This window comes from Manis pentadactyla, chromosome 7 (genome assembly GCF_030020395.1).
Source record: "Manis pentadactyla isolate mManPen7 chromosome 7, mManPen7.hap1, whole genome shotgun sequence".
Taxonomy (NCBI): Eukaryota; Metazoa; Chordata; class Mammalia; order Pholidota; family Manidae; genus Manis; species Manis pentadactyla.
The window spans coordinates 102,362,138-102,388,392 of record NC_080025.1 but is presented as its reverse complement, the minus strand read 5'-3'; the positions used below and the strand labels follow the sequence as shown (position 1 = coordinate 102,388,392).

General features: G+C 39.4%; 1 protein-coding gene across 1 annotated transcript in view; it reads left to right on the top strand.

Annotated features, from left to right (window-relative positions):
* The window catches only part of CPVL (carboxypeptidase vitellogenic like), a 130,550-nt gene that overhangs the window by 41,958 nt on the left and 62,337 nt on the right, over positions 1-26,255 (top strand). The window contains 5 exon segments of the mRNA XM_036897475.2: positions 269-348; positions 5,326-5,392; positions 20,452-20,574; positions 21,137-21,265; positions 25,089-25,187. Of these exon segments, the coding sequence (XP_036753370.2) occupies positions 269-348; positions 5,326-5,392; positions 20,452-20,574; positions 21,137-21,265; positions 25,089-25,187 (498 nt within the window).

The window sequence follows — 26,255 nt, the reverse complement described above, 5'->3', positions numbered from 1 at the left end:
CCCAAGAATGTTCCACTGTCATTCCTTGGTCTTACTGAATCCATAGTGAACTTGCCTGGGTGAAACCCATTGGCAGGACAGGGAAATAGATGAAATGCATTTCTTCTTTTGTGAGGGTGGCTAAATGCACATGGGGTGATGGCAAAAATCTGAGGTCTGAGGCTTGGCCTTTGGAATAAGGTCGATTTCCTTTCAGCATGGCATCTCTGCAGGGCTCTCAGGCATGTGTTTCTCTGTGTTTATACTGCCTTATTTATTTTGCCTTCAGGTGGGCACTGGCTTCAGTTTTACCAATGACCCCCAGGGATATGCAGTCAATGAGGAGGATGTGGCATGAGATTTATACAGGTAAAGGCCCTGGCTCACTCTTGGCTATCTTCAGACCAAACATTTTTCTGTTTCATTGGGAAAATTCTCCCAGTAGTAGAAGTGTTACTGGTTGGTCTTCACAGTCTAATTCCTAATGACATTTTAAGAATACTTCTACTGAGGGGTTTACACACACACACACACACACACACACTCAGAATCAATTTTTCCTCTTTGTTATATTATCACTGATAGTTGTGAAAGTGGCCAGCAGAGCCAGTAACAAGAGAGCTGAAATTTTAAGGTATGATTGTAATGTCATAAAAATATCCTTTAAGAAACAATAGAAATGAGCAGAATTATACAACCAAAAATTATTTTCAGACTTTTCAACCAGGTGCCTGAGAGGGTTCTGCTTACTTTCCAGCATTACATGTAACTTTGCATTTTCCAGGAAACACCTTCTCAGATGTTTGTTTTCTTTCCCAGGACTCTTCCTTTTGTGGCCTTCAGATGCAATTTTTCACTGTCTTGCTTCTCCATGACTTTTCCAGCTGAAAGCTCAACTTGTTAGCTAGTCCCTCACCTTTCCCTTCATCATGCAAAATTATTGTTTTACTGAAAAAGAAAATTAAATGCAAATGTAAAGTTGCAAACCTGATCGAACAGTGTATATATCATTTCTTTTCCTTACTCAACATTTTTGTACTTATTTTTAGTACTTTTTTTTTTTTTAAGTAAGTGACCTTTCTTACTTGGTCACATTTTTCCAGTCTGTAAATTATTCTTAGAGACTAAGTCCTGAATTCTTTCATGTCACTAGGGCATCATTTTATGCATTATAATAATTTACTAAAGGAACCCCAGTGGCCAGAAAGAGTTAACTAGCTCCACTGACCACTCATTCTACTAATTGGTGAGCAACCCAGCCAGTCCCCAACGTGAAAGTGAATCTAATAGGATGACTCCAGAGTTTTTGAACTCTGACAAAGGCTTTCCTTTTTATTCTTTCTCCCCAAGACAGTTGGCTGGGTAAGAGAGGAACTTCCGGCCTTTCTCCCCAAGATTTTCTCTCTCTTCTGTGCTGACCCAGAAAACAGAATGGCTATTGTCTTCTACACTTTCATTTGCCACGTGTCCCATTATTTTAACACTTCCATTCACTTTATGGGGTGATGTCTAAGACCCCACACTTCTGCTTCCAGGTGCAGTGGGTGCTGGGAACACACTAGCCAAGTCATCCCAGGGTCCCCATCCCACTAGCTCCCTCACCTCCTCTTTGCACCCACAGAGCTAATCATGCTCTCTGTGCCTACAAGTTTACTCTAGAGCCGTCTTTCTTATTTAGCACCGACTATGTGCTCTAATTTTTCAGATGGGAAACTTACTTCTTCCTTTATCCCCTACCCCCCATCCCAATCCTCTCTTGGCTTAAATCCAAACAAGCTCATTTGTCTAATCAGCAAACAGTCCTTGGGCAGAGGGTCTGTATTAAAGAAATGCATCGATCCCCTCTCAGCCACAGCGTTGCAACCCTGCCGTGTCTTTTACGTCTCTCCTTCCCCTCCCCCAAGGTGGTCGCAGCTTCCAGTTGACCCTCTGTGTGGATATTTACTGCTGACATGTGGTACTCCTCTTGCATGACATGTAAAGAGAACCTATTTCAAAGCATCCATTGTTTATAGATGTTTTAGTTCTTTTTGCTTTAGGCTCTTAAAACTGGAAAATAGCTAATCAAGGGGAGTGCAGAAAACTGATTTCAGCTGTTTCCTGTATAGTTTACACTATTTGTTTCCTTTTGTGACTTGTTCTTCTCCCCAGCTCTGCAGATGGGTGCTTGGAATAAGAGGGTCACTTTGAAACCTATAAATGGGTTGCTGCTGGTTTAAAGAGTAGACGTTTCTTTTTCTCCCTTTCAAAACCATCTTTATTTTTTTCTGAAAAACCCATTCTTTTTGACTATTAATAGTGCATGGCTGTAAGGAGTAGTCTCCTAAAGAAGTATTTGGCATTCATATTTAGTCTGCTTTTTTTTGTGTTTGGAAATAAAACTTTCACTAACAAGATGTTTATTCTTTTTTTTTTTTCCTTTTTGGAGTGTGCTATTGAGCCACAACCCCTACTAAAGAAGAATAACCTTCTAGCTTCAATTTGGGGATTAGTAGCGAGTGTCTCTCTCCTTCTGCCACTGTGTGTTGATTGCCTACTATGTGCTGGACACTGCTCCTGGTGCTGTAGTAAACAAGCCCACAGTCCATGTCCTCCTGGGGCTGACAGTCTAGTAGCATGCCTGAAGTTATTTTCTAAGCAGCCAAATGGTTATGCTCCTGTCATGCTATTCCACATGGTGGTTTGTATGGGAAATAATATCTACTGGTAAACAAAGCTTCGTGACAATGTGACTATGAAACAGGTTTCATATATTAAGTAAATACACTGCTTGATTCATGTGGAGCAGAGAAAATCGTGGCCCGGCCATGCAGATGTGGAATGAATGCAGAGGATGGCTTCGTTGTTGGCTGCAACAGAACAAAACTGCCAAGGTTCTTGCTGCTGTGCTTATTTGAGTCAAACTCTCAGTGACTAAAGCTACACCTTGTTTGTCTTTTGTTGGTATGAAGCTTTTGCTTAATTATTTTAACCTCAATTCTCCTGAATATCTTGTATTCATTATGCCTCTGACTACATTAGAACTGACCAAATAGCAATGCTGCTGTTGGGTCTGTAGTGCATTGTCATTTCTGTATACCTTCTCTGCCTCCAACCCACCAGTAATATATATAATGTATATTATATTAAATGCATAATACACATGTGTGTACTCCATGCATTGAGACACAAGAGCTATATGACATAGGAATCATGTCTCTTTTTTTTCTTTAAAAAAAAAATTATCTGAGGAATAATTTTCATCTCGTCATTCTCCCTTGCAAACTCTCTTTCTTCCTATTGCTCTTTATTGTAACTTTCTGCCACCAGGTAGCCGTTAACTAAAATTCAACTTACTAGGCAAGGCCTTGGCACAATGCCAGCAAGGTTGCCAAATGGAATCATCTGGAGATATGATTCCTACGTCATATAGCTCTTGTGTCTCAATGCATGGAGTATACACATGTGTATTATGCATTTAATATAATATACATTATATATACACACAAATACATTATGTCTTATGCATTTTAGCAAGTCTGTTTATAAATGTGAAATTTATGTAGACATGATTTTGGACTATTTTTAAGCAAATCTTCACCATGTAATAAGAATAGTCCTTGACTAAAATACAGTGAAACAAGCAAATGGCCCATAAATCTAAGTTACTAAATTTACCTTTTTCATTCTTCACTCCCAAGACCTTGAAAGACTGAGGGCTTACTATTATTAGTTGAATTTTTACTCTGATCTTACTATAAAAATAAATCTCTATTACTTCCTTACATGAGACCTTGCCTTGGAAAATTAAGCTAGAGAATCCTGGCATTTTTAAGTTAGAAGCAACCTGGGAGATGATCTCCTTCCACTAAGACTGCCAGATAAAATATAGAATGCTCAGTTAAATTTCAGTTTCAGATAAAAAAAATGAATACTTTTTTAATCTAAGTATGTCCCAGGCAATATTTAGGATATACTTATATTAAAACATTACTTGTTTATCTTCAGTTGAAACTTAATTGGATGTCTTGCATATTTATTTGCTGAGTCTGGCCACCCTTAACAACTCTCTAACAAATTCTCCAAGGAAATAGGCTTTAAGCTAAAGCATATGGCTTAATTGAGATTTACTATATTAAAATGTCTATTGCTATTCCAACTAGCAGGAAGGGAGAAAGAGAAGTAGTTTTTAGCCTGAAGATTGGAGTGGGAAGGGTGGAGAATAAACTCCTATTTTTATCTCTGCTCTAAAGCCAGCTTATGGCCAGTACAAACATGGAAGCTATGTAATGCAGCTTCCCAGATTTAGCTGCTACAAAGATTTTTGTTACTATAAATAATAAATAGAGAAATACACCAAACCTCTGCAGTAGTGTTTAATGGTGGATTTCTATTGAGCCTTTGATAATTAAGTATAGCCAGGATTGTGGTGATTGTAATGACCCAATTTTGCCTCTGTGTAACCCTTGAACTTTCTTCTACTGGTTTCCATGGCCTCCTTGCCTTTCATCTTCACTAGATGGTTCATAGCTTTTAGTCCCTCAGCAGGAAGCTGGAACAAAAACCCTGCCTAGCTTCTCAGGCATTGCGATCTGGGTTAAAACACTCAGAGTTTCTGAGTTTCACAAGGTTTTGTTTCCACTTTGAAAGATTTTGGTCAAGCAGAGCGTCATTCAATAATCCGCTCTTTTCTTGCTTATTATGAGATAATTTATTGAGTCTGTTTAAATCTATTTCAGTATAACTCACTGAAGCAGCTGTTGGTATTCTTTAGTAAATGTGATTCTTTTCAAGTCTAGGAGCCACTGTACATTTACTTCCATATCTGTGGGCATTTGGTGGTTTCCCTTTAGACTACAGTCATTTTACAGCTCTTCTGTTCTTTGGTTATTAAAGAACTGAAATTCTGGGATCCCCATTAGAAATGTTCAGGGTTCCCCACAGGGAGAGGTTGGTAAGCAACTAAGGTTCTCATTATCTCACCACAAACCTGGGTTAATGGGGTCATAGGTTTGCAGAACTGCTTCCAAGAATTGCTAAATTGGGTGGAAGCCTGTAGCACTTTGCTCAAGGGTCTGCTCAACAGCTACATGATCCATGATGGTAACCCAGAGATTTGGAAATCTGCCCAGAGGGTTGATGTCCACTTGTCTCAACTACTTAGTATCACAAAGTAAGCCCACAAGTATTTTCTAACCATCCACAGAGTATGGAATGTCATGCACATGAGACTTTGAAAACTATGCCTACAGGAGCTCACAGCATAATGGTATCTTATTTCAGATTTGAAACCTGTTGTCAGGGTTGAAACTGGTAGCAGTAGCATGAAGCTATTTGAATTCCATGTGATTTTTATTATTTTTGCAGTGCACTAATTCAGTTTTTCCAATTGTTTCTTGAATATAAAGAGAATGACTTTTATGCCACTGGGGAGGTAAGTTGAAGTTATGCTTTCATGTGTACTTCTAATATTATGAGTACTAAACTATAGGATGACACTTGTTTGTTCATTCATTACACATATGCACACACACACACACACACTAATATTAATTGAGCCTATATTCAGAATTCTCTGATATCCCTCAAATGTCCTCCATAACATAATTTTTTAAAAATTCAGGGCTCAATAAAGATATGTAGGTCATAAATGGTTGTCCTGTCTCAGTCCCCTGCCTTTTTTGTTGTTGTTATCATTCATGGTGATGATTTTGAAGTATCTAGGCCAGGCTCTCTGTAGAATGTCCCACTCTACATTTATCTGACTCTTTTCTCAGTGCTTAGGTTCAGTGACAACATCTTAGCAAGAACACTAAGTAGATGATGTTGTGTACTTTGTATTGTAACCCATCAAGAGGCACATCATGTCCATTTGTCCCATTACCAGCAATGCAAAACTTGGTCACTTGGTCAAAGTGGTATCTGTCAGATCTCATTGAAAAGGTACCTTTTTCCTTTTTAAATTAATAAATAATCTAAGACCATGTGAAAATCTTTCCCCTGAATCTGTCACCCAATAATTTTAGCAGCCATTGATGATTCCTGTCTGAATCAATTATTATACTGGGAGACTATAAAATAGATTTTTCTGTTCTATCTTCTGATAGATACCATATGATATTCTTTGATAGAAAAGATCTTTCCTTCCTCTTCTTTCCTTTTTACTTTTAAAAACATCAGTGGATTCATGGGTCGTTTTTCTGTTTCCTGGGTTAAAATTTACTGATATGATTATTGTTTTGATGCTCATGTTGTTCCATATTTGGTCAATGGGAGCCCCTTCAGTCTGGCTCCTGTGACCTTTTTACAGGTCCTCATTAGTCTTTGAGCATTGCCTTGCTTTTGGGTCCAAATATATGTTATACCATTATCTTCTACTTTCCCTGCCCTAGCCTTGGAATCGGTCATTTCTTCAAGGATCCCTGGTTCCTTTTAATGGGGAGTGGTATTTAAAGACCAAGACTGGAGGTACTAAGTGTGCTCAGTGCTACTGGGATGCCATTTCTTTTAGACTTTGTCTATAGGCTGAACTACAAAACAAAATGACTTCACACTGATACATAATTCTAATTCAGCATCACAAGGTTCTTTTTCCCTTCCCATTCCATATTTGTATACCCCTTTTCTGCCATTGAGGGCCAGGGTTCCCAACAGCATTAGTGTATTTACTCATTTGCTCAGTCCTATAATTTAAAAGTTTGGAAAGTTTAAAAGCTGTAAGAATCAATTCTATTTTCTTGCCAGGGTGATTATGTTACAATTTAATATGCAGTTAGGTTCACTTCCATATGTTGATTTCAACTTTAGGATTCACTTTTTCTCATCCATTTAAACTAAGGTTATTTAGAAAATATATTACAGCCATTATTTTGAGAACACAAAAAAGTCCTAGGTGCTAGGAATACAACTGTGAACAAAACAGAAAAATTCCTTGCCTTCGTGCATTCTAGTGGTGAAGACATGATAAAGAAAGATATAAATATTTCTATGGAGTTAGGCAAGGTAAGTGTTATGAAAAGGATAAAGCAGGGTGAGGTTTGAAGAGTGATGGAGATGCTATTTTGCATAAAATTGCCAGAGAAAACCTCTCTGTTAAGGAGAGAATTGAGCAGAGCCCTGAGTGATGTAGTGGAGCAATAGTTACAGTGTCTGGGAGAAGAGCTTTCCTAGAAGAAGGAACAGCAAATACAAAGATTCTGACCCTGAAGAGCCAAAGCCTACTGAAAAAGAAGAACAAAGCTGGGGTATTATCCTCCCTGACCTCAAGCTATACTATAAAGCTACATTAATCAAAGCAGTATGGTACTCACACAAGAACAGACCCATAGATGAATGGAACAGAATAGAGAGCCCATATATAACTCCACACATGTATGGTCAATTAAAATACAGGAGCCATGAATGTACAATTGGGAAAAGATAGTCTCTTCAATAATTAGTTTTGGGAAAACCAGACAGCTACATGCAAGAGAATGAAATTGGATTACTGTCTAACTCCATACAGAAAAGCAAACTCAAAATGGATTAAATACGTAAATATAAGACGTGAAACCATAAAACTCTTAGAAGAAAACAGGCAAAAATCTCTTGAACATAAGCATGAGCAATTTTTTCTGGGCACATCTCTGTGGGAAAGGGAAACAAAATAAAAAATGAGTAAGTGAGACTATATCAAACTAGAAAGCTTCTGTACAGCAGAGGGCACTATCAGAATAAAAAGGCATTCTACAGTGTGGGAGAATATATTCATAAACAATTTATCTGATAAGGTTTTAACATCCAAAATATATAAAGAACTCATATACCTCAACAACAAAAAAAACTGATAAAAAAAAATGGACATTTTTTAAAAGACAGAAGACAGACATTTTTCCAAAGAAGAAATACAGATGGCCAACAGGTACATGAAAAGATACACCACATTGCTAATTGGAAATGCAAATAAAAACCACAATGAGATACCACCTCACACCAGTTAGAATGGGCACTATCCAAAATATAAGAAATACAAGTTTGGACAAGAATGTGGAGAAAAGGGAACCTTCCTATTGTGTTGGTGGGAATATAAATTGGTGCAGCCACTGTGGAAAGTAATATGGAGATTTCTCAAAAAACTAAAAATAGAAATACCATATAACTCAGCAATTCTACTTCTTTGTCTTTACCCAAAGAAAACAAAATCCATGATTCAAAAGTATATGCATCCCTATGTTTATTGACACATTATTTACAATAGCCAAGATATGGAGGCAACCAAAGTGTCCATCAATACATGAATGCATAAAAAAGAGGTAGTACATATACACAATGAAACATCATTCAGCCAAAAAAAAAAAAAAAGAAATCCTACCATTTGCAACAACATGAATGGACCTAGAGGGTATTATGCTAAGTGACATAAGCCAGGCAGAGAAAGACAATTGCCATATGCTTTCACTTATTTGTGGAATCTGAAAACGAAACAAAACAAAGTGAACAAAATAGCAATAGACTCATAGACACTGAGAAGTGAATGCTGATTACCATGGGGGAGGGATTGGGGTGGGTGGGTGGGAATGGTGAGGTGGGTAAAAGGGCACAAAAAGTCTGAATCATAATATAAGTTGGTCATGGGGATGGTAGTACAGCATGGAGAATATAGCCAATGGTTCTGTAATATCTTTCTATGTTAACAAATAGTAACTGCACTAGTTGGGGTGAATATTTCATAATTTGGGTAAATGTTGAACCACTGTGCACTGTGCTGTATCCTTGAAACTAAGAAAAAAAAATTGATTCTGAGGGGGGACAGCACAGAGAAGCATGGAGCCACTGCAGTAAGTTGCTGAGATGGGAGAAGCAGGCAGATCCTGTTGCCCATGGTAGGGTTTGTACTTTATTTTAAATGTAATGGCAAGTCATTGAAGGGTGCGTTTAATGAGAGAGTAGTTAGAATCCCATTCTATTTAATTCAATGCATATATTGAGTGTCTTCTATCAGAGTCACTGGTGAAGTATTGGAAATTCAATGATTAAAAAGACATTGACCCTACCCTAAATCTGCAAATCTAACAATAAGTATAATACAGAATGAAAAGTAGCTATAAAGACAAATAGTACAAAGAGAGTGCAAATAGCTACCTCTCAATATGGATTTTCAGGAAAGGCCAGAGGAGGCAACAATTGAACTGGATTTTGAAGATTGAATAAGGATATATTAGTCAAGGCTCTGGCTTGCAAGTGACGGAAACCCTATTCAAAGCAGTGTAAGTAAAATGAGATCAATTGTTTGGCATCAGACATGGCTGGATCTGGGTGATCCAACACTATCTTCTGGGTTTAGTCTCTCATTCTCCCTTGATCTATATATTCATTTAACTTTTCATTTCATTGGTTTCATTCTTAGCTAAGTTCTTTTCACCCATGCCCTTATCCCTCCACTCCAGAGCTCTGGGTAGAGCCTACTAGCTCGATTCTCTTTCCTGGTAATTCCATCCATATTCTTGAATCTCATATGATCCCATGCCCATTCTAGAACTAATAACTGGGGTCACGGGGATGGACTATACAGATGGGCCATAATGGTGCCTGAGGTGGGGAAGGGAAGGATCATAGTGTGCACCTCACCCTCAGAATCATAAGGCCCAGGAGTGGGAGATGAGTGGATCTCCAGAGGAAGATCCAAGTGACGATACCAGAAGAAGGATTAGAAGGATGTCAGGCAAGCACAAAACACAGATAAAAGGGTTAAAGTAAAAAATTAGTGTTTCCAAGGGAATGGCAAAACTAGGACTTCCTTCTCTTATGCCTGCTTTCTTCTTTCTAAACTGTTTGGAAAGGATATGCTGACTGTTTAGCACATTGCACTTAAATCTTTTTAAAGCCAATTATCTAGTCAGAAATTTTTAGGATCTCTACTGACAGTTCCCTGCTGTTCCTTGCCTTTTAACCCACTTCAGAGGTGGGTTGGGCCAAGGGGTGGGAAGCGACACTCCTATTGTTTTGGTAGCAACTTTGGAAAATGCTCAGTCTCTACCTCCAACAGAAGAGGGGTCTGCTTAGTGTGTAATTCCTTGTCTTGCAAATAATGTGGTGATGTTGTTAACCATGATATTGAACTTTCAGCAAAGCTGCCAAATTCTGGATGAAAAATTTAACTTGTCTATCTCATGTCTGCCTGGTGGTTTTATACATATAATATCCACCTGTGTGTAGGAAAGGACAATTTTCTTTTTACATTCTTTGCTGCCAGGATGAATACCTGTAAGGAAACCTGTGCCTTCCAAGTGATGAAGGAAGATGTGAATGAGGACAGGACCTGGGATAAAAATGCTGTTGCCAGGCAACATTGTCTTCGTTAAGTTCGTACAGGCCACCTTAAATCTGGGTGTCTATCCCTTTCTACAGGGAGAGCACTAAATAATAATGCCTTGATGGCTTATTATTAGTAGAATACTGTTTCTCCAGTCTAGTTTGTTCCATCTGCTCTTCTGTTTTAAGGATAGGAAGCAGATTGGAGAAATGCAGGGAGCTCTGGATTAATAATTAGGGGACCTGAGATTCATTGCTGGCTTTGCCCATCTCTGGATGACTCCAAATAAGTTCCAAATCTGCTTTTCATCTTACAATCAGAGTGGTTGGATTTTAAATTTGACCACCTCCAGGAATATTTTGTTTTTCTGTGTATTCAACTGTAGTTACCTAGATGTGACCATAAAGCATCTGTATACCATTGCAATTTTAACATAATACCAACCCACCCTCACTGTTTCCACCATCCCCCCACCCACCCAAAAAAGTCATAATAGATTTTTAAGGAAGGGAAATCCTTTCTCTTGTGAACTCTTTCCTTTTTCTCTTAAGAAGACCAAACTAATAACACTGTTCAATTTGTAGAATCATCTTTGAAAAATAAATGCATAAACTCAAAAATGGTTTTCTGCTTTTCAGGGCACATGTATGAACCCTTAATATCCTTCACATCTGTGTGCTACGAATGAGGGTAGCCTGATGCTCAAAGGGTCTGAAGCAGCTGTTTAGCACCCTGACTTTGGTGTAAGTGGGTCTGGAAGTAATAATTGTGCCTATTGCCTAGGGTTTTTTTTGATTGTTTAATTAGATAATCCTCCTCAAATATTGATCGGAGTTACTGGCTATGGTGAGTGAGCAACACATGATGACTGTTATTACCATTCATGGTGAAAAGCTGGGTTAACATTTTATGGCTCCAAAGCATATGGCCTAATGCATGTAGACCGACTGCTCCCTTGTTTAGGGATGTGGCATTGTCTCTTGTATTTTGAAATAATCTTTAAAAGTAGTAGTTTGCTTCATCTAAAAAATGAGGGTGGAGCTTAGAAGCTGGTATTAGTCTGGACAGCAGCAGCAGGTGTGGGGACTGACCCCAGGCTCCTCGCCACTGCTGTGTGGGCCACGGCTAGCCGACAGCCACGCACGTGGGCCTGCAGTCTGTGCGATAGACAAGGAAGGACTGCTTTGTCTCCTTTCTTTCCTCTTTCCATGTCCGCCCAGAACACCAACTGGAATTAATTTTCTCTAAAGAGAGACAAATGTGTCTGTAAATCACCCTCCTCAATGCATGAAAAAAATGTACTTCATAAAGTGAAACAAGCTGCGTTTAATTCACATAATTAACTTTCCTTTTAAGTGTTAGCCTTTCTGAGCCTGTAACTATTAGTGAGATTGCTCTTGTTCTTGAGGTATAGACACACTTTAGAATCCTTGTGAGCATACATAGGTCCAGAGAGAACTTCAAGTAAAATGGCCCTCCCTGGAAAGCGGGAAGACGGGAGGAAGGATGTCCCTCCATGTTCCCTGAGTAGGTGGCATCTTGTCCACTCCTGGAAAAGATTTGGGGCTTGTGGAGCTTGTGGCAAGGTATGGAAGGGCCTCTGAAATGACAGGGCACATAGGTACAACCGGGCCTCTCTCCTTGACTAGCAGCAAGGCCTTCCTTTCCTTAGAAGCAGTTTTGCAACAGTGGTTAACTTGAGAGCTGAATAAAGGCAAATTTTGGAGACTATTTAAAGATTAGTGAGCTTAATAGGACACTTTATCTTCATCTGCATGAGTGAAGTCCTGCTGGGATCACAGAGTCTGACAGCCATTACTGAAATCATCAAGGCCCACTGGGCTTGGGTGGCAGGCTCCCAGGAAGTGAGAGCTGTGTTTGCTTAATTTGTTTCATACAATACTGAGCACAGTGTTTAATGAAGGCTGTAGGGTGGCTTCATGCACACCTGCTGCTAGATAAAATAAAAATATTACTGATAGTGCTCCTCAGCTTTTTTTCCTCTCCATGGCCCATCTCTCCCTGCAACGTGTCCCAGGCCCTGGGGACTCTCTTTTCCACTCCCTCCCATCCTCAGCTTTCCTTTTCTTGGCTATATGGTTGTGCTCAGTTCCTGTTTTTCCATGCTGCCTCCGTTTCCATCCTGGTTGTTCTGATCTCTCCTCTGTTCCTGACTTACCAGCTTACTGCCCATTAGAAAGAATCTGACAAATTAAACATACTCCCAACATACTTGTATTTGATGAGAGGACAGAGTCTAAGACATAGAAAGATACTTGTTAGGGGAATTTCAAGTAATGATACACAGTTAGAGGAGTAACATCTAACATGGGGTAGGGGAACTATCCTAGCAGTAGGCCTATCCTCACTTTCTGAAGGCCTACATCATTATCCTATGAGCGCAGGCTTCTGAACATTGACTTTTGTAACTAGGCAGGGGATTTCAAGTACCCAGTTCCCTTGCTTTATTTGTAGATCTTATTTGAGAATATTTATCGAGATGGATCATTGACAGGCACTGTTAAGCACTGATTATACGTTACCTTGTTTAATTCTCATAGCTGCCTTAAAAAGCTGGTACTATTATCACCCCCATTGCACAGATGACATGACTAAGGATTAGTGAGGTTAGGAGGCCTTACCAAGGTCACCTAGCCAGGACTGGAAACTAAGCAGCTGGACTTTCAGAGCCAAAAGGTGGTAGTCAAGGAACTAGCTAAGGACTGTATCTGCACTTGTGGAACTGCTGTCTGGAACCTGGGTGCTCTCTCCTCAAAACTGCAGTCTCCAAGACCTGCCTCTTCTCACAGAACAGATTCATTGTCCACAAAGGGAGTCAAACATCCGTTCCATATTTTGTGCAGAATCTCTAAGGGTCATCAACCTTATTCAAACAGAAAAGACATTCCCGAGTTTCTTGGATGTTTCTGTCTTTCTGGCCAAGACTAAGTTTTAATCATAAAGACTTGGCTTTGATCATACAGTTTTATGGAGTAAATGGAAGTTTCAAGTAATATAAAGGCTTGAAGTCCTTGGAATGCAATTATTTCTCAAGGCTTGGAACTTGCTGAATTTTATTAGATAACTTTCAAGCTGCTTTAACCCTTGAGCTCATGACAAATGTCTATTTTCAGTTATGTTCATCTGACTTGCCAGTGTTTTCTTCAAGAATTGAAAACGGATTTGTGACTATTTAATGAATTTAATATTAGAAAACTCAAGGTTTAAGCTGCTACCAGAAGAATTGAACAGGGGCTTCTGGAAGTGTTTGCAGATTGGGCCTTGGGCTCTTGGATAGCATATCTAAGTCAAATCAATACACGCTTACTGATTCTTTAGTTTGCATGGCAAAGAATATGAGCAAATTGGAAGTCCGTTATATGCTCTCTGAAGTGAGCTACCATGCTGGACCAAACAGCAAGGTGACAAAACTCCTCCTGATTAGATGAGACATCTAGGCTGGGAACAGGAAATGCTAAGTTAAATCTACTATACAGCTTCAACCTTCTGAATTCTATCTACCATGAGCATACAAAGGACCCAGTTTGTTGATTGTGACCCAGCATGCTAACACTCTTTATTTAAAAGTCAAATTAACTGTAAACTCTTTAAACAAAAGGATTTATTCACCTGGTTGAGTCACCTGGCTTCAAGCTAGGTTTCTCTAAAATTGGAGTTGAGGTTGGTGTTAGGGGAAAGGAGAAGGCATCTTTTTTTACCGATGCTTGGCACTAGTGGAATTTCTCCTCCAGTTATATTGAGAAATAGTTGACATATGTCGCTGTATACATTTAAGACGTACAGCATGATGGTTTGTTTTAATATAGTGTGAAATGATCACCACAACGGCTCAGCTAACAGCCATCTACTCATGTAGATACAATAAAAAGAAAAGCAAGAAAAAAAGGCTAATTCTCCCCTGGTGATGAGAGCTCTAAGGCTTTCCTCACATAACCACCTTCCTATATATCACACAGCAGTGTCAGCAATAGTCACGGTGTTGTGCAGCACATCCTCACTACCTACTCACCTCATAACTGGAAGTTTGTACCTTTGGCCCACCTTCCTCCAATTCCCTCTCCGCCCACCCTCCTCCCCTGTAACCACAAGGCTGATCTCTTTTGATGAGTTTGGTTTGTTTGTTTTTGATTCCACAGGTGACATCATATTTGTCTTTCTGTGTCTGACTTATATCACTTAGCATACCTTTAAGGTCCAGCATGTTGTTACAAATGGTAAGGGTTCCTTATTTTTTATGGCTGAATAATATTCCAGTATATATACACATATGTAAATATATACAAATATAAAAATACACACACACAAACATATATATATATATATATACACCAAAACTTCTTTTTCTTTATCAATTCATCCATCAGTGGACACTTAGGTTATTTCCATGTCTTGCCTATTGTAAATGATGCTGCAACAAATATGGGGGTGCAGATATTTTTTTAGTTATTGTTTTTATTTGGATATATTCCCATAAGTAGAATTGTTGGATTACATGGTAGTTTAATCTTCAATTTTTTAGGATCTCCATACTGTTTTCCCTAGTGGCTGTACTGGGTTTCTTTCTTTCTTTTTTCTTCTTTTTTTTAAGGAAGCATCCTCTCAGTACAAAATAAGAATATGTCATTGGAAGGAAGCACATACCTTTGCATAAGTTGATGTCACTAAAAGTTGGATACAGATCAAAATGTTTGTCATATGTCTATGCCTATAGATTGTGTTTCTTTTTAAGCTTGTATTCAAGAAAAACAGATGTTCAGGTAAAGTTATATTCTTTTAGAGACCTTTTTATTTTAACTGCAGCAGTGTGGTCTTGAAATTAAATGACATATGGTCTAGAAATGTCTAGAAAGTTGTAGAGATGACTATAGTACTGAAGTCCCAGCTTTCCCCATTCATTAATTTTCTGAACTGGCCATTTTAGGGCCACACCCCATCTTTCCTTAAATAATGGAGCCAAAGTAAAGTAAGATTCTGTCCTGAGGCCAGATGAAGTCAAGTTCGCCCAGTTTAATTCTGTCCCCTTGGCTGCTGCACTGTGTGATGTTCCATTAAACTTAAGAATTTTCAACATTTTTTGTAGTTTTTCGATGTGTGTATAAAATTCTCTTCAAGGTATATCCCCTGATTTCCTCTAGTTGCCCCCATAAATGAGGGTGTCTCTGCCATGGTCTGTGGTGGGGCCAGCTGGAGGACATAGCCCTGGTATGACTCTCAGAAGAGCAGCCCACCTTGGTTCCTTTCGGGGACACGGAGGAGTTCTCACCAGCTCCAAAGTGAGTTCTTCAAGGAGACTGTCATTCCATCTGGAGTGGGCACAGACCAGAGAAGGGGTGCAGAATGACCCTGACCATCCTCAGCATACTGTTGCTGAAGCTAACAATCACTCCTTTTTCTACTTGCCAGGCAGAGATTAAGAACTAATGACACTTTGTGTCCAGGTTCAGGTGTGTCTCATTTCAAAGGTCATTGCTCATTATCACCAGTAAAGGTTCTGTATATTTTACCATAAAATGTATACCTAGAAACAAGGCAGAGAATGAATATAACTGCATCTATTTTTTTTAAACCAAACTTTGAAAGACATGTAGAGGAGAAATGTAGAGAGTAGCTTAAACAATAATAACTGCTAACATATGTGAAATTTCTGTTGGAAGACATTGTTTCCATTATAGTATTATTTTCTGACACAATTTTTTTTCTTCTGGAGGAACTGATTAAAACTTGATTTTAGATATGGAATCCTTTTTCTTCCCTTGAAAGTAACCGGGTGGCAAGGGTACAGTAAGTCTGCTATGAATGTTGTTGCAACATGTAAGAAGGGAGAGATCCAGACAGAATACACAATTACAAGTTTCTTTAAGTCCAATTTCATTGTGCTTTTACACATCTGGATAATTAACCAAGCATTACATTCTCTCTAGACTATTTTTACAAGTACAATATGCTGTTAACATGATTTCCATTAGGCTGTTCCAAAAATCATTTAAGAACTCAAAGATTACAGACCGAGATTCAAAACCACTATTGAACTGTGATGTTGAGACCTTCTCCTCTCATGGGGGATATAAAAGATTGAGAGCTGAATACTGAAATCCTTCTGATGTAAGAGGAAAACTGGAGGTTTATTGCCTCTTTTAAGCTCCAGAAAATACAAGCATATACAAACACACCCTCATATCTCTGGGCCTTCATGTCAGAAGTGAGCTCAAAATATGGCCACCATGGGAAAAATGAACCGTACAAGAACATTGCTGGAAATTGCAGCTTGAAGCTTCTTTAAATATTAGGAAGGAATAATAAGCTCCAGCTAACCTCCTGGTGTGTTGATTGCTGATCTAGTTTGAGCTATTGTGTCAGATAAATATGTTTATCTGACTGAGCTCCTCATGTGAAGGTCATTGCTGAAATCTAAAAAAAATATGTGTTGAGATAGTTTCTGGCCATGCTTTTCCTCTTTACTTTTATAATGGCTTTGATGCTGTTCCGAGCTTTTATGAGGCCCGGGTCTGATCTGATGATACAGAGTTACCGTTCATTCACAGACTTGAGGCGCTTCCTTGGCCAGCTGCTACCCACATTGGTGAACACCAGCAAGAGATCAGAGCAACCACAGGGCAGATAGTTGTGCTGATTGTTTCTTTTGTTGTTGTTACCAGCAGAACTCAGAACAAAAGGAGCTGAGCCCATAAAATTACAGGATCACAATTATAAGTCTGAAGGGGCCATATAGTTCATTTCTAATCCATCAGATAGATACACCTAAATTCTCTCCTCATAATATGGGGCTCTGGTCTATTTAAAATACATCCAGAAAAGGGAAATTGGGTAAAATAAGATATACTTGATTTATTGTCTGGTTGCATTTTAAAGCACTTGTGGTGGTCAGAGAATCATTTGATTGAGAAATAAATGATTCAGGAAGAATAAACACATCCGAGCTTGTAAAAAAAAAAAAAAAGAAATATGTCTTAACAAGAAGAGCAAAAATAAACTGAAATTTCATTATAAAGTTTTGGTGTCTGTTTACCATAAAATAATCCTATAATTGTCTACTGAGTGACAGCCTGAGTCCCTCAACCAATGGAATGATTAATGAAAATTCAGTGAAGGATCTATCACACTGACACGGGGCAAGGAAGTGTGTGATAATCATTAGAAAGCAAAAAAAAAAAGAGAGAGAAACATCATCATTATTAGGTAAGCAGATGTGGGCTGAACATGGAGGAGTATGTTTTGAACATGGTTACAGAACTATGCATCTCACTCTGTTTTCATAAATGGTCAGCTCAGCAAGCCTTTACTGAAGAAAAACCCAAGGTTAGGCCCCAGCTTAGGGTACCAGAGAGTCATAGTCCATGCCAGGACCATTGACTGAACTGTTATTTGACATGAGAAATGGGAGGTATGGAGTCAGTCAATCTCACCAGCTAGAATTCCAGCTAGTCATGTGATTGAAATGTTCAGACCCTTGTTTTCATTATTTTAAAATATAGGAAGATAATGTTCACTTTAAATTGGCTCAAATTAATGTAGGTGAAATACCCTGCTCACAGATTCATAGTAGATGGTCAGAAATTGAGTGGGTGTTCCTTAATTTTCTGCCTGGATATATCCCAGATACACATGATGGTCACAAGGGGGAAGGTGCCATAAAATTGTGGCTCTCTTAGCCTTAATTTGTCATCACTACCTATACAGCAATTTAAAGTGCATAGCCTCCCTTCTCAGAAAGAGTCAAGAGAGGTGTTTTATTGCCAGGCTTTACAACACAATGGCTTGAGTGATAACATCACTGGAAGATAGGCTTTTTAGCGTTTGTACTAATTTCCAATAGAGAAAAATGTTTAGGAGTAAAGTCAGATAAATCTTTCATTCACCAATATATTTTTATGTACCTACTATGTGCTGGGCAATGTGCACATTGTGGGAATAATAATCCATGAAATAGCAAACTTTGTTTTACCATACTTGAGCCAAGTTTTCCATTATGTGTGTTCAAAAGAAATTGTGAACTTTGCAGGTTTTGTGCTTTATTCATTTTCTTGTGTTTCCTCAAGTATCCACCATAATGCCTTTGACAAAAGTTAATTGCCCAATAAAGCATCATTAAATTAAGACTGTACAATATGCCTTTACCAGTGAAATGTTACTCAAGGAAGTTTTCTTTTGGTCATTTTACAGAAATTTTACTCAATAAATGTTTAGTTAATGTCTTTAACAAGAGAACACAGCACATTGATGCAATAAGCCAATTTCAAACATGTAAAAACATCTTTATATTACCACAAGGAAGATAAAATGGGGTCCTGAGTATGAATGGGTAAACTGCTTTGATTCAGTATTGTGTCTAAATAACTATTGCACAAGAGAGCTGTACTGTGGAGCCCTTACATAAATTACGTAAGTTACATTCTTTTATCATGACTTGGAAAGAGTTTAGACCAGGTTTAATTCTGACTCTACCACTTAGCCTCTCTGAGCCCTAATGTCTTCATACTGCAATTGGCTTAATGATATGTCCAGCATATGATTATGGTATGGAATAAATGAAAGTTTTCAGGGGTTCCCAGTCTTTGAACTACAAACCTCTGGAGAGCCTTGGAAATACTGTGTACGCTCTGTAGACTCATATGTACCCACATAGTGCCTCTAATCTATTTTGAATATATATGCATTGCTGTTTTTCAAATGTATTTAGGTTAATTCAAGATTCATTCATTCAACAACGATTGGTTGAGCATTAACAAATAAACAGCCTCAGCCTAATAAAGAAACAGACAAGTATCCCTGTCTGTGTTCATGGATCTTCTGTTCTGGTGGGGTGGGGGAAGAACAATACACAAGATAAAAAAGTAAAAGTGTATAGGAGAGTGATGAGGGTTAAGATGAAAATGGAGAGAGGAAAAAAAAGGGGTGTTAAAATTTTAGATAGGATGGCTTGGGAAGGCACCCCTGGGACAGCCTCACTTAAGGAAGTGAGGGAGTCAACCTTATGACTGTCTGGGGGAAAGAGCATTCCAGGGGGTGGGAACAGTTCATGCAGAGGACCTGGTGACAGGAGCCCTACGGATCGCAGTTATGACTGTGGTTCAGGAGGGGCTAGGGAGGAACGAGTGAGATGGCAGTAGGAGCAATGTCAGTGAAGTGACTAGGTCCTATCAATCCTTATGCCCCAGAAAAAGCACTTGGCTTTTACACTGAGGGAGATGAGAAGTCCTTACAGGGTTTAAGCAGAGGAATGGCATGATCTGATTTCTGTTTTCACATACCACTGTCCTGAACATAGACTGGATGAGGTAAGGGCAAAAGCAGGGGCCAGTTAGGCCACCGCCATAGTCCAGGTAACAGTGACGGCCCCTGAAGCAAGGCGATGAGGCTGGGGATGCGGGAAGACACTGGATTCAGCACCTAGCTTGGTAGGATTCACTGATGGGCTTCTGTGGGGTGGAAGAGAAAGAGAAATAATGGCATCAGTGTTTTTGGCCTAAGCAGTTAGAAGAACAGAATTAACATTAATCAAAAGCGAGGCTGCCAGGAGGGCATGGGGATTGGAGCTTCATTTTGAACATGTGAAGTTTAACAATAGACATGTCAGTGAAGATGACAAGAGGAAACCTTTTAATGGAAAAAATACAAAACTGGTTTTTAAATATTATTGATCCAATAGTAGCTTTTCTCAGCATAATCTAAAGGCAGAATTATTATGTTTGTGTTCACAAAATATTTTGAAATTGAAAAAGAACCCTGTACTGGAAAAGGTTGGAAACAAGGATAAGTCGAAGTGACTTTTAGTGCCCAATAAATATTATTTTCCTTTTCTTCTTCCTTTAATTCATGTTGATTTCAAAATTTACATTGTCATACAGATTGTGGAATCTTAATTTTGGCCGTGAGCTTTTTTTTCTCTCAAAGTTTTTAATGGAACTTGTGTTCACTGGCCGATGTTATTTTATTTTGGAAGGGAATTATTACTTTTTGTGTACCTCAGCTATGACTTTTATGTTACTTGATGATGAAAGTGAGAGACAGAGCTCTTTGCTATTCTGGAATTTACCATGTGAGGTTCAGAAATAGTTGGTATGTCTCATAGGGAAATACTGCTGTCCTAGTGATATTTTAATTAGCTTAAACACAATTTTATTAGCATCAATTTGTGGTGGTTTTAACATCTACCTTCTCAGTCTTATGCAGGGAAATATGTGCCAGCCATTGCTCACTATATCCATGTACTCAACCCCGTGATGTCGATGAAGATCAACCTGAAAGGAATTGCTATTGGAGATGCATATTCTGATCCTGAATCAGCAGGTGTCTCCTTTTTTCTTTCCACTTTGCCTTTTAAGGAGATCAAATACCCTTTACCCAAATGGAGGCTCCTCTTTCCTAACTTAATAAAGGGAAATACTGTTGCCCAGTTGACCTTCTAATGATTAAATTTTCTAATTTTTACCAAATGTTTGAAGGTGTCAACTTACTGTATTAGCCTAAGTTGCTGTGAGAACAACTGTAGGGGTGTGTGTATGGGGGGGTTGTGTGTATTTTGTATAAGTTTGTATGTTGTGTGTTATATGTGTTGTGTGTTTGTATGTTTTGTGTGTGTGTGTGGTTTATGCATGCATTGTGTGTCTCTTTTGTGTATATGTTGTGTGTCTATGTGTGTGTTGTGTGGTATGTCTTGTATGTTGTATGCTTTTGTATTTGGTGTGTATGTGTGTGTCGCATGTAGTGTGTGTGTGTAAATAATCACCTTGCTCGACTAATTCCACGAGATAGACAAATTTCAAAGGGTTTTATCACCAAGCAAACAGGCTTCCCTAACTTCCCCCTTTCTCTCCGTGTGGCATGTATGCTTGTCTTCCTTCTCAGCTCATAGAAGGCTATGCAGCATTCCTGTACCAGACTGGCTTGTTGGATGAGAAGCAGCGAAAGTACTTCCAGAAGCAGTGCGATGCGTGCATGAAATACATCCAGGAGAAGTGGCTTCAAGCCTTTGAAGTGAGTTCAGGGCCCTGGAGCAACGAGCACCATCTGAGGATGGCCTAGCTGTGCCTGGGCTTTTGTTATTGTTAGAGAAGGTGTATCTGTTAATGCTGCCCAAGATCAGGAGGCAAGATGAGTGGGCTCGTAATGAAGGGAAGGACTGTCCAGGTTTCTTTGAATTTACTTCAGCTGTATTTTAAACTGGCAGTCACCTCGGGGTGTTTATCTAACTGTGTTTTTCATTAACTGTTTTGATTTCTTCAAATGCTGTGCCTACCCTATCAGAAGGAAATCAGAAGAAAGGCAACCGAGAAAGTGGATGCATATGCTTCAACATATGCTCGAAACCCTTCAAAAGGGTAATATCCACACCCAGGGCTTCAGCTAGAGAAGTGACCACAGTGTGTAACAAATGCCACATGTTCCTGTGTGTCAGAAAGTAAGATTAAGAAATGTAGTAATTTGAAACTTTTACAAAGAGCCATTGGTGTTTTTAAGTATTATCACATTGTTATCCTAAAATTGAATTTGAGAACTGAGCAATGTGGTTATCTTCTTTATCCTTTCTTTGTTGTTATTTAAAATGTAAGAATATAGTAAATACCAGGGTACAGGAAGCTGGGTTTGGTTTGCTTTTGTTTTTGCCAATGCAGTCAAAGGTCACATGTAAATCATCTTCCTTACGGGGGCTTCTGCCACCTTTGTGGTAGAGCCATCATGTTTCACACATTAGTAAATGCGGAAGGATTGAATTTTGAGGACTTTAATCATTTTGTTATTGGAAGCACATCTTGTAATAGTTTATGTAAAGGCACTATTGTTATTAAGCCTGGGGCTTGATGTTGATAGTCTTGTAGTCACTGCAGGTCAGACAATTTTGATCAAGAGAGGAGACGTACGAACTTTGTGGGGGAGGTGACAGAAAGTCATGCTCCATTCAACAAGTAGGGTGCCAGCGCACTACCTGAAATCCCCAAGTCAGTGACTGCCCTTGCTATGGATCCTGACGAGTCCTGAGCCACTCCACAGGATGTGAACAGTCTCCTCTTTCTCTGTGTCAGGAGACACACATGATGTGGCTACAGAGTGTGGATTCAGAATTTTTTGTGCAATTGCAAATGTGAGGGAAGAGGGATCTTGCCAGGGACATGTGGGATCATTCTTCAACTTGCAATGACAGCATATTCAAGACTGGTTTTAGTCTATCTGCTGTGGCAGAAAGGGCCAACAGGACTGCATCTTCAGAATCCAGAATTCATATCAAATTTTACATCACATGACACCAGTCTGCATGTGAGACGTTTGACGTGTTTTTGAAGAAGCATACAGGGACTAAGCAATGTCAGGAACAGGGCCATCTGACAAGTCCACAGGGAGAAAGGAAGTGGAAAGCCATCTGTGGTACAGGATGCAGCCACCTGAGTGCCCACAGGATTAGGGCAACTGTTTGACAGCAAATGATTTTTGACTCTTTCTGAAATAAAATCCATTCTTAAAGGCTGAATTTATATTCCCATTGGTGTTGAAGATAATTTCTAAAGATGAATTCCAAAAATCCTGCATTCAGGACTACTGATAGCCTACAGTGTCCCCTCTGGGTGGAAAGATTCGAAAAAGACAGCTCCCTGTACTGACGTGGTCCTGCGCACTCAGGGCTTCACAAGTAGATGTGTCCATTGTGTGAGGATAAAGATGGCCAGTTCTCCAAACTCAGCCCTCTGCCAGGTTATCCATCCTGACTGGTTCTCTGCCCCTTCTCATCCCTCAGCCAGGTATCCCCATGGAGTGCACGGTCTGCATAGCCAGACACACTGGCCCTGAGCAACTGTCGCACTGCTAAAGCATACTTTTTACACAAATACACACACACACCTTCCACAGTGATGGTTCTTTGATACTTGGTCCCTAATCACATGCCCATAGTAACGTGGATAAGTTAGGTTGCTTCATGTTTGACAAAGAAAACTAACCTAATAAAATCATGAAATTTTATATTAAGTGTGAAAGCCTGGCCAGAAAAAACTGAAGGCCAGGAAGCACTGTGGTCAGCATGTTGGGAGCTGGTGTGTGTGTGACTGAGTGTGCAGGCTGCCAGGCATGGCTTGGGTTCGACTCTCACCTCTGACGTTTTTAGGGAGGTATCCTTAGCAAGTGTCTTAGCCTTGGTGAGCATCAGTTTCCCCACCTGAAATATTAGGAAGCTGCTATCTTACCTTGTAAGAGACTTAAATGCATACTTGATGGATGGTTTTGAAAATGCACTGAATTCATTTCTTAAGATCCTTTTAACAAGAGACCCTTACATCTCAGTGTCCTCATCCCCAAATCCCCTACTGTTCTCGATCTTTCCTATGACTGTTCTCTCCATATTCTTGCTCTACCCCAAACCACCTGCTCCCCTGATGCTGCTTCCCCTGCAGCCCTCTCCAGTGGGGGCTGTTTCCTCCCTTCCCTGCTTTGTATCACTCAGTTCATAGGTAGAGTAAGTGTTCTCCTTGCTCTTCACTGCTATTTCCAGATAGTGTGTCCTCCATCCTAAAGCACTGAGCTTTGAATCTCATGTTCCCATATGACAGCACTCACTGCTCCTTGTAGCTGTCTGCCAACCCAGGCTGCTCCTTCTCATCCTCTGCACCTTTGAGCTCCTGCCTCACTGCTACTTTCCAGCATTATTGGCGATGGCAGCATCCACACTGATGACCCTTTAGTATTTTGGTCCCTCGGTTTTAGTCTCCTCTTTCTCTCTCTTTAGTGATCTTGTTCTCCTCTTTTCTTCAGCTGCTCATTCCCTTTAGCAAGAAAAAAAATGGCCAACAATCACTCCACAATCCCAGATTCAGACATGTTCCTCTATCCACCACTTCCCATCCTGCCAGCTCAGTTCTGCAAATGTGCCAACTTGAATAACAGTCCTGCAACCCCATGTCTTTCATTCATTGATCCTACTACCTCTTGGTGTTCCCTAACCCTCTTAAGGTTTAATTTATCTAATCACCCTACTTAAACCCAAGCTTAGTCATTATATGCATTCCCAACCTATGCTCCTTTCAACCCTTCCTCCAACTCATTTGGCCAAACCACAGTCCTGGCCAGAGGCACCTCTCTATCATGCCATACCTGCCTCCTTGCAGTGGCACATGACCAGAGAAATGCGCACAAGCATGCTGATTGCTTTCACTCTCAGCAGATGACTGGGTTTTTCAAGTCAAAGGTCCAAAGATAACTTCCACAAGATCCAAGCACCTGCACCTATGTCCACATCCTCTGCCCTCTAGCCCTGTACTGTGGGTGAGTGGTCAACAATCCACGTGATGGCAAGTCCTCCTGCAATGCTCACTCCTGCACACAGGAGCTGTGAGCTCACTGTTTCCTCTGCCTGGAATGTCCTTTTCCTAGATGTCTGCATGGCTTGCTTCCTCCCTTCTCACAGGTCTTTACTCAAATGTCACCTTCTCAGTGAGACCTGTTTCCTCTCTGCAATGCCCCTTGAGTTTCTGCACACACCTGCCCATGTGCACTCATGACACTTCCTAGTCCTTCTATTTAGTTTTCCCCTTGGCTCATAGCCCTCTTTTAAATACTGCATACTTTAGCTGTTCATGCTTAGTTACTGTTCCCTTCTAGAATATAATTCCACAAGGAAGGACTTTTGGTCTGTCTTGTTCACTGCTGTTTCCCCAGTGCAGCTAGGGCAGCATCTAGCACAGAGATGTGCAAAAATTGGCTGTTGAAAGTGCAGGAATGAGAAAGTTATTGAATAAATGAAATGACAAATGACTGTATATTTTTACCCAATCTGATGTTTTCCTTCTTTTCCTCCCCCTGACTCCTTACCTAGGTACTGGATAAACTACTAGATGGTGACTTAATAAACAACCCCTCTTACTTCCAGAAGGTTACAGGATGTACTAATTACTATAACATTTTACAGTGTGTGGTAAGGACATCGTTTAAAAACCATAATAGTGTTTGCTTAAAACTTTCGGCAAAACCAAACTTCCTTCTATTTGACAAATATTATAGCTGACTTTACACTAGATAAATATGTCCAAATGGTATTGCATTATTTGGCCTACTAATCATAGGATTTTTTTCACCACCAATGTTGTATACATTCTAACCTGACCATTGAGAATGTATAATATTCTAGATAACTCAAAACAATCTCAGATTAACACAATTTCCCCCAGTAGAGCTTGTTATACAGAAGTTCTTTTGTCAAGGATAGAGGTCAGGATTGCAGTTCAGGTGATAGGTCCCAGAAGACCAGGCCTTTAGCGAGTTTCTTGAAAATGCCCAGATTATTTGGTTTGTACTGAAGTAATCTTGGAAAATCAAAACTGCCAAAGCCTTTATGAAAATATTTGCTTTGTCTTCCTTTTAACTTAAGATGTTTTATGCGGTTAGTATGGCCCTTATGTAAAGCCCTCTGGAATATTTCTCAAAGTATTCAAGTAGGTTCTTTTGAAAAAGCAGGCCAAAGTTGATGTCTTTTGTGTAGAATTGAACAAATAAGACAAAGGGAGCCAAAGTGGGGATTTGGGTTTGAATGATCTCTGTCTAGTGCATATGACAATGCATTCTGCTCTTAAAATTGCCTTAATTGTGAACTATTTGTAAATAAAATATAAAATTAATTTCGATGGAATTTGCCAACCCTGGGCTTTTGGATTTAGATTCTACTAAGACAAGAACAAAGGGTAGGCAAGAGAGAAACAAAATTTGTGATCACATTTTTTTCTTTACAAAGTAATGTCTACAGAAAAATTGTCAATGATGCACAAAATTATTAATCTAAATGCTAACTTTTTTTTTATCCTTTTGTAACTTTTTAAAAACAGCATCTCCTTTTTTCTGTTAGTATAATGAATATTTACAGAGACTTTTATGCAGTATAAATTTTTAAAAAATAAGGCCCCTGGACAACTTTATTTTTTGATCTCACATCCTTTATAAAGTATCACCTATTTTTTACACTTGATATATTTTGCCCTTCAATTATGGT